The sequence below is a fragment of the Emiliania huxleyi genome (assembly GCF_000372725.1).
Source record: "Emiliania huxleyi CCMP1516 chromosome Unknown EMIHUscaffold_167, whole genome shotgun sequence".
In the NCBI taxonomy this organism is placed as follows: domain Eukaryota; phylum Haptophyta; order Isochrysidales; family Noelaerhabdaceae; genus Emiliania; species Emiliania huxleyi.
The window spans coordinates 309,660-318,282 of NW_005200911.1; the positions used below are offsets into that span (position 1 = coordinate 309,660).

The following is an 8,623-nucleotide window of genomic DNA, read 5'->3' on the forward strand; positions in this document are numbered from 1 at the left end:
TAAGGAACAAGGTGTCCCCCATGTTGGACCAGGCACCGTGCGGGCCTGCCGTGCCTTGCTTGAGCCGGCAGGCCCGCGCGGCAGTGATGGTGCGCCTCCGCGGAGAGGCTGACGCTGGTCATCGGTCAGCGGTCAGCGGTCATCGGTCACCGGTCAAGCAGGTCATCGGGCGTCAGTGTCATTCAGGCGTCAGTGTCATTCGCGTCAACACAGGTATGGTAAATTTCCGGAAATTTCTCCTTCCGAACAAGGCTGTCATATTTCTCAAAATATTTCGGGAAATCTACATTTGCCCCAAGTGCGGTCTGAGCGAGGCAGCCTGTACTCCACAACCTCCTTGGCACTCCCCCGACGAGCGGCGTGCTATGCGGGCCCGCCGCGGGCGACGCGGGCGGCGAGCCGACGTGCGTGCCGCAGTCATAGGCAGCGCTGGCGAAGCGAGGCGGTCGGCGCAGGCCCCCGGATGCGGTCGCAGCGAGAGAAGCGAGACAGTAGATGCTGTTGGAAGGGTGGGGAGCAGCCTGCCGTCGAGCGGCGCGCTGCGCAAGCCCGCTGTCGGCGGCCCGATCGGAGAGCTCATAGTCGTGGTACCGTACTATTGAGCGCGCTATCGCGGCCGAGACGGCCCGCCCTGTCCCTGTAGACCATCCCAGAGAGTTGGCGATGCTGTACAGCATGCCCAGAGCATGCTGGACAGGCTCCCGTCGAGCGACGAGCCATGCTGGCTCGTCGCCGGCGGCGAGCTCGAAGACCCGCGCCGAGCTTCGCCGAGCCTGGCGGGCCCGCCCGCACGCCCGCGGTCGCAGGCAAGGAAGGCGAGCTTGCTGGCGTCTTTGGCAAGCGCTCACATGCCAAAAGACACCTCGCAGCGCGCGAGACGTGACCAAAGCCGTCTCGGCGCCGCGAGAGCAGCCGGTCGACGTCGGCACCAAGCGCGCGGCCGCCGGGCGCCTCCGAACCGACAGGGGCGCCGCGGCAGTAGAGAGCACTCCACCGACATACCGTTTTTATGGCGGGTACTCGACGTCTGCAGTGAGCTCATCGACGTCTGTTCACATAAACGCACAACCCCGGGCCCCGTCTGTTCACACAAAGAAGCGGCGCAATTGTAGCGAGTCGCCGGCCAGCGGGTGGTCGGTCCCAAGCGCTGGCTGCGAGCAGATCGGGTTCGACAGCCGCGAGGAAGGGCTCGAGGGAGGCGTCTGTCGCCAGCGTGCCCTTTAAAAGCAGCGGCTTCAGCGCCTTCTCTTGCTCGGCAGTGAGAGGCATGTGTCGATCGAGGTTCCTAGCACCTGACTTGCCACAGCCGCCGCGTTGTAAAATTCTTTCACACGCAGGTCAAGCGGGCTGCCAGGCAGCAGTCTGTTCACTGCGCAGCACTGCAGCACCAGTTGCAAGAACGATGCGCAGCCGCAACCCGCACTGGCGCGCTGCGAAGCGGCAGGAGGACGCGGCCGAGCTCTGGCGGCGGGTTGTGGACGCGGCTCAGATTTGCTCGGTGCTGCGCGCCCGCGCCGCCTTGCTCGCCGCCTCACCAGAGCTCATCGATGAGGCGAGGAGCGGCCCACTCGGCCTGATCACGCCCGTGATCCGTGCGGCCGGCGCGCGCAAGACAAAGGCGGCCGCCGCGCCGCGGGAGCTTCTCGAGACTGTGCGGCTAGCGCTCGACAAGGGCTTCTCGGCCGACGCGCCGTGCCCGCAGGTGATGGCGTGGGAGATCTGGTCGCCGCCGCTGGTGACGGCCGCCTCGTACGGCTACGAGGACGTGTGCGAAGAGCTGCTGCGTCGCGGCGCGTCGCCCTCCTCGCGCAACTCGGACGGCGACACTGCGCTCCACGTGGCGGTCGAGCAGCCGCGCGTGCTGCGGCAGCTGTTGCGCGCCGCCGACTTCCGCGCGCTGGTGGGCGCCGAGAACAGGTGGCGGCTTACCCCACTGGTGAGCGCGCTGGTCGCCTCCCCCTTCAAGGCCAAGCACTGGGAGTGCGCGCTGCTCCTCGCGCCCCACGCGCTGCTGAGCGACCGCGACCTCGCCGTCCTCGCGGCGCGGAGACGCGTCCCTCGGCTGGCGAGCTTGGCGCACGCGCTGGCGGTCGCAAGCGGCCGGCGCGGGCTGCCCGCCGATGCGATGCACTGGCACCCGGCGTGGCACTGGTCCTTCCCGCCGCCCGACCGGCAGGCGGCCAGCCTGCTGCGCGCCCACAGCGCGCAAGGCAGCCCCCTGCCGCCCGAGCTGTGGCTGCACGTGCTCAGCTTCTGCCGCCGCGGCTGGTTCGCCGCGCCCGCGCGCGAGCAGTCGGACGCGGACGAGCCGCTCCTCGACAGGGCACGCGAGGCGGTCCGGCGGCGGGGAGCCGGCGCGCTTGCGGCGGCGGGGGCCGACGACGCGCGGTCGCTCGGGCTGCGGAGGAGGATCGCGAGATCGTGATGACTCAACCCCATTCTTGGTCACACCCGAGCGCTGCGCGGCTGGTGGGGTGGTGTTGTCTGTTGACAGCTCTGTCCTCTGAGAGCTCATGACTCATATGCTCATCACACAGCGATCAGCGTCATTCTCAGAACACAGTCAGGGGGCTGGCGAGTCTAGTACTGTCTAGACTCTAGTGTTGTCGTTAAAACGTACGGCTTTAAGAGCTACTACACTTTATCTTGCTTCACACATCCTAGCATCCAGATCATGGATACATTTGAGCGTACTAGGGTCCGTCAAACGCACTCTCGTGGGAGCTACATACACTGAAAAAGATATACAAGAGCCGCGGCCGGTTGACGGGTTGAGGCCGGGCTCGCGGGCCCGGCCCGCGACGGCTGGCCGCCGACGAGCGCGCTCGCGCTGCTCGTCAAAATGGCGGCGGTGGCGATTGCGGAGAGGGTCGTTCAGTCGCTCAGCGCTCAGGCGTCTGTCGTCTGTCGTTGTCGCATTTTGCACACGCGCGCGCCGCGCGACCCGCGTCGCTCCGCGAGGGCATGAGCCTTCCGCGCTTCGATCCCGCAGCCAAAAAAGCTGCTCGCTCGAACCGCGGCCGACTCTGCCATCGCGGCTGCAGCTGTTGAGCTCTCCAGAAGACTGGTGCCTGATATGCTGCCTCCCTGCGGATGCTGCCGGCGAGCCTCTGGTGGTCCGCTGTACTACAAAGAGATGTGCTGACCTGCTGACTCGATGCCCCCCCCGCAATCTTCTACCCCCACGACTCGGAACGCGAATGTGACAGGACCATCGGGTCCTTCGGCCACCAAAGCGAGATCACCCGAGAGCAGCTGAGTCTGCCTCTGTCCCCTCTTGCCTCCGTGGCGCGTGATGGGATGGGGATGGAGGAGAGTCACGGACTTGGGCTGGCGTGGAGCGGGAAGCACTCTTCGTCATTTTGTAGTACGCCTCGAAGTTGCTATGGCTGCCCTTCTCGCCTGGAAGAGCCCCCCCCCCCCCTCTCCCTTCTCCCGCCCCCTAGGTCCAGCTGACGCGGCGCACATACCCTCTGCTATCTCTTGCAGGTGAAGGAAAGGCACAACTCAGAACGATGGGCTTGCCCATCCCGGAGTGGTTCGATTTAGGCTTTACGTATGTTTCCTCTCGCACCCTGCCTGGTTTCCTTTCCGTGTTTCCTGATCGTTTCCCTACAGCACCCTCTAGTTTCCTGGGGAAACTCCTCATCATACATCACTCAATTTCCCGGGCTCTGAGCCGAGTCTGAGGCTGGTTTGGGCCCAAAATCAGCCAAATCGGCAAAATACCCAGGTGTGTATTCTTTTTGCTTGGGGCGGCCAGCATGCCGGGGTAGGTAGGGTAGGTCTGGGCGCTCCCGTCGGGTTTTTTCCTCTCTTCACGCCGGAATTTTCAAAAAAAGAAATTTTCGGCGAAAATCACGACGTCAACCCTCCCCAAGTGGGTGATCTGGTGCTTGTAGGGCTTGATAGTGGCCTGCCACGTCACAGGAAGGACTGTGATTGCAGGAGAGTACCGCCAGCCATCACTGTAGTTGGTATAGTACCCCACCTTCACCAGGCCCGTGATTTCTTTTTTAGTTTCCCATAAGTAGGGTAGGTAGGTAGGTAGGTAGGTAGGGGCACCGCAGGGGCCGGTCAGGTTTTTCCAGAATTTCAGCATGCTGGCCGCATCAAGCAAAAAGAATACACACCTGAAATACCGGGTATTTTGCGGGTAATCCTGGAAAACCCCAGGTATACATGTCATGTGCCTGGAAAATACCCGGTAGTTTGCCGGTTTCCTCGGTTTCGCCTCAGATCTTGCCCCAAACCAGCTCTCAGACTCCGGGAAACTCGGAGTTGCCAGAATGGAGCACCAAACACCCTCTGGTTTCCCTGGAAATTTCCGGAAACTCCAAGTGCTGGGGACCCTCTGGTTTCCCTCTGGGCTGCCGGAAACTCTCGTAAAGGCCAAGGTTCGATCCCACACGAACCCGAGACGGTGACGGGAAGCGAGCGGCGGTCTCAGGCCCAGTGAGGCAGTGCGCCAGCCTAACCCGGATCCTGCTGAACAAGCTCCTCTTGTAGCTCGATCGGTCACACCGCCATCGCCGCCGACGTCTCCCAGTGAGATGATGGAGAGAGAGGGGGGACGACACTGCTTCAGCAAGCAAGCAAGCAGCGTGCACCTCGATCCTGTACCGTGTTTGTTACGAACCCCCCCCCAATGAACACACCAGTGAGGGAGGGCGAGACGATCGAGGGGTCCCGTACCATGTGGAATCGACCCTATCACACACACACACACACACACACGAATCGACCCTATCAAGTGCTCAGTGCTCACGGCAAAGGCAGGAAAATTTCTCGCGGTCGGTCGAGCACCACTTGAAAGCGATGTCCGCCTCGGCCTCTCAGACCCTCCGCCACGTCTTCGCTCCGCTCAGCTCCAACTCGCCCCGCCCGCCGCCTTCAAAGAAAAGCTGGAGCGCGCGCATCCAAAAGAAGTCGCCGCGCCAAGCACTCGCAGCGGCGCTCTGCGGCGCAAATGCACACTTTGGAGGCTTTGGCTTTGGAGGCGCGGCGTCGGAGCCGCCCGAGCTGCCTCCCGGGCTGGAGGACTACACCCTCGAGCGACCGCTCGGCAAGGGTATGTTTGGGGCCGTGTGGCTCGGCCGACATTCCGGAATGGGCCTCTCGCGGCCAGTCGCTGTCAAGGTTTGCGCGCTCGATGATGAGGAGGAGACGAGCGCGGCGGACGTCGCGCACGAGGCGGAGATGCTCGCGCGCCTCTTCTCCGGCGCTGATGTTCCCGCGAGCCGGCTCCTCCCGCGTCTGTTTGCGTACCAGACAGATGCGCTCCGGGCGGCGCTCGTGCTTCAGTACTTTGAGGGCGTCGAGCTGAGGGAGCATGCGAGCGCGGCGGGTGGCTTGCTCAGCGAAGTGGAGGCGCGGCGGCTGACGGCCCTCCTCCTCGAGGCGCTCGCCCACGCCCACCGCAAGGGCGTGGCACACGGCGACGTCAAGCCCGAGAATGTGCTCGTCACAGTGCCCGACGCCGCCTCGCTCATGCTGGTCGACTTTGGCAGCGCGTCCGCCTTCGACCCGGAGGCGGCGCCTCGCGTGGCGGAGAGGGGAGGCACGCCCAACTTCATGGCTCCCGAGCGCCACCTCGCGGGCGGCGGTGGCGCACAGCACTTCGACGGCCGCGCGTCGGACGTCTGGTCGGCGGGGTGTGTACTCTTCTCTCTGCTGCGCGGCCGCGCGCCGTACGACTGGGAGGCGGCCGAGGCGCAGGCCGACGCGGAGGGGTGGAGCCGCGGCTGGCCAGAGGCGAGCGGCCATGCCGCGGCCCTGCTGCGGCGCGTGCGGGATAACGACCCCTTTTCATGCGGCGAGGAGGAGGACGAAGAGGAGGACGAGCCGCCGCCGGTGAGCGGGTCGACGGAGCGGCTCGTGCGGCTCGCCACGCGCTTCGAGCCGTCGGAGCGGCCGACCGCTGCCCGGCTGCGCGAGGAGCTGCTCGGCGCTGCGGTGCCGGAGTCGGCTTTTGCGCGGCTGGCGCTGGGGGCGGCGAGCTGAGCGTGAGATCTGAGCGAGAGCGAGGTGATTCCGATTCCGATTCCGATTCCGGTGCGGTGGCGTGGTGGAAATTTGGCAGCATCACCCTGCACGAAGCACGAGCACGAGAACTGGTGAACCGAGTTGTGTCGGTGGTGTGCCGTGCGCGTGTCCCGCCTCCTGTGTGTGGGAGTATGCTGTATGGTGTGGACGTTGTGTGCATGCACAACAACATGCACATGCACATGTACATGTGACACCCCGGCGAGAGGGGACCTCACGGGGAAGAGACCGAACGGCCGGCCGGATTAGCGATTACTAGATCACACCACCCAAAAGCAAAACCGCCCTCCTTTGATCAAATCTGCGCCCTCGCCCCTTAATGTGTGTGTGTGTGTGTGTGTGTGTGTGTGTGTGTGTGTGTGTGTGTGTGTGTGTGTGTGTGTGTGTGTGTGTGTGTGTGTGTGTGCTCACAGAGACACCAACACACCGCGCACGCACGCCCGAGAGCAGCGTGCACTTGGGAGGGCGACGCAAACCAACCGCCTTTGATCGGATTTGCGTCCCCCTCCTAACCCAACTCGCCATGCTGCGAGTCTTGCTGCGCCAGCCACGAGCGCGGGGCACCCTACTGTCGCCGCGAACCCTCCTTTGCTCGACGCGGTCCATGCACCTCTCGCCGCGCGAGCTCGACCACCTGCGGCTCGCGCAGGCCGGCCAGCTGGCGCAGCGGCGGCTGGCCCGCGGCTGCCGGCTCAATCATCCCGAGGCGGTCGCGCTCATCTCGTCGCAAATGATGGAGATGATTCGCGACGGGAAGCCGGTGGCGGAGCTGATGGCGACCGGCCAGCAGCTGCTGGGCCGCCGGCAGGTGCTGCCTGGCGTCGCGTCGCTCGTCGCCGAGGTGCAGATCGAGGCGACGTTCGAGGACGGCACGAAGCTGCTCACGGTGCACTCGCCGATCTCCGCGCTCGACGGTGACCTCTCGCTCGCGCTGCACGGCTCCTTCCTGCCCGTCCCCGACCTCGCCGCCTTTGGCGAGCTCGAGGAGAGCGAGGTGCCCGGCGCCACAGTGTGCGCCGAGGGCGGCATCACGCTCAACGCCGGGCGGGAGCTGATCGAGATCGGAGTCACCAACTCGGGCGACCGGCCGATCCAGGTCGGCTCGCACTACCACTTCATCGAGACCAACGCCGCGCTCGTCTTCGACCGCGCAGCCTCGTTTGGAAAGCGGCTCAACGTGCCGGCCGGCTCGAGCGTCCGCTTCGAGCCGGGCGAGTCAAAGACGGTGACGCTCGTCGCCGTCGGCGGCAACAAGGTGGTCGTCTCGGGCAACAAGCTGGTCGACGGGCCCGCGACGCCGGAGCGGCTACCCGAGGTCATGGAGCGCGTCGCCGCGCGCGGCTTTGGGCACGCGCCGAGCGCCTCGCCGCCGCGCGCCGGCTCGCCACTGGTGATGTCGCGGCCAGAGTACGCGGCGATGTTTGGGCCGACGGTGGGCGACCGGGTGCGGCTGGGCGACACGTGCCTGCTGGCCGAAGTGGAGAAGGACTACACCGTCTACGGCGAGGAGGTCAAGTTTGGCGGCGGCAAGGTGCTGCGCGAGGGGATGGGCCAAAAGTCGGGCGGCGCCCCGGCCGACGCGCTCGACGTGGTCATCACGAACGCGCTCATCATCGACGCGGCGCTGGGGGTGGTCAAGGCGGACATAGGGATCAAGGGGTCACGCATCGTCGGCATCGGCAAGGCGGGCAACCCGGACACGATGGAGGGCGTCACGCCGGGCATGACGACCGGCGTGACGACCGAAGCCATCGCGGGCGAAAAGATGATTGTCACCGCCGGCGCCATCGACACGCACGTGCACTGGATTTGCCCGCAGATCGCGGAGGAGGCGATCGCGTCGGGCATCACAACTATGTACGGCGGCGGGACGGGGCCGGCGGCCGGCACCTGCGCCACCACCTGCACGCCGGCGCCGAGCCAGGTCGAGACGATGCTGCGCGCGACCGACTCGCTCCCGCTCAACTTTGGCTTCTCGGGCAAGGGGAACACGTCCGACCCGCAGGGGATGCTCGAGGTGATCCAGGCCGGCGCGGCCGGCTTCAAGCTGCACGAGGACTGGGGCACCACCCCCGCCGCAATCGACACCTGCCTCACCTTTTGCGACGAGCACGACGTGCAGGCGACCATCCACACAGACACGCTCAACGAGTCGGGGTTCGTCGACGACTCGCTCGCCGCCATCAAGGGGCGGACGATCCACACCTACCACTCCGAGGGCGCGGGCGGCGGCCACGCGCCCGACATCATCAAGGTCTGCTCCGAGCCGAACGTCCTCCCTTCCTCCACCAACCCGACCCGCCCCTTCACCGTCAACACGATCGACGAGCACCTCGACATGCTCATGGTCTGCCACCACCTCGACAAGGCGATCCCGGAGGCGCGCGCCGCAGCCACCGCACCTGGGGCAGACCATGAGCATGTCGAGGTGCTCGTCGATCGTGTTGACGGTGAAGGGGCGGGTCGTGTTGGTGGAGGAAGGAAGTACGTTCGGGTCGGAGCAGACATTGATGATGTCGGGCGCGTGGCCGCCGCCGGGGTAAAAGGAGTGTTATTTTTCCCTCCCCCGCCCCTAGAT

The 8,623-nt window shown here is 65.5% G+C and overlaps 3 protein-coding genes across 3 annotated transcripts in view; all 3 read left to right on the forward strand.

The window, feature by feature from the left end:
• Positions 1 to 1,402: 1,402 nt before the first annotated feature.
• Positions 1,403 to 2,425, forward strand: EMIHUDRAFT_230871 (hypothetical protein; the record flags this gene model as incomplete). Its single annotated transcript, XM_005784889.1, has 1 exon — positions 1,403 to 2,425. One exon carries the CDS (start codon positions 1,403 to 1,405, stop codon positions 2,423 to 2,425), a length of 1,023 nt encoding a protein of 340 aa, XP_005784946.1.
• A 2,393-nt stretch (positions 2,426 to 4,818) lies between these two features.
• EMIHUDRAFT_230872 (hypothetical protein) lies at positions 4,819 to 6,003 on the forward strand (the record flags this gene model as incomplete). The annotated part of the gene is made up of 1 exon (XM_005784890.1): positions 4,819 to 6,003. One exon carries the CDS (start codon positions 4,819 to 4,821, stop codon positions 6,001 to 6,003), a length of 1,185 nt encoding a protein of 394 aa, XP_005784947.1.
• A 646-nt stretch (positions 6,004 to 6,649) lies between these two features.
• Positions 6,650 to 8,623, forward strand: part of URE2 (urease) — a gene marked incomplete at its 5' end in the record, with an annotated part of 3,406 nt that continues 1,432 nt past the window's right edge. Inside the window, one exon of the mRNA XM_005784891.1 lies at positions 6,650 to 8,392. Within this exon, the coding sequence (XP_005784948.1) occupies positions 6,650 to 8,392 (1,743 nt within the window). The remainder of the gene's footprint in view (positions 8,393 to 8,623) is intronic.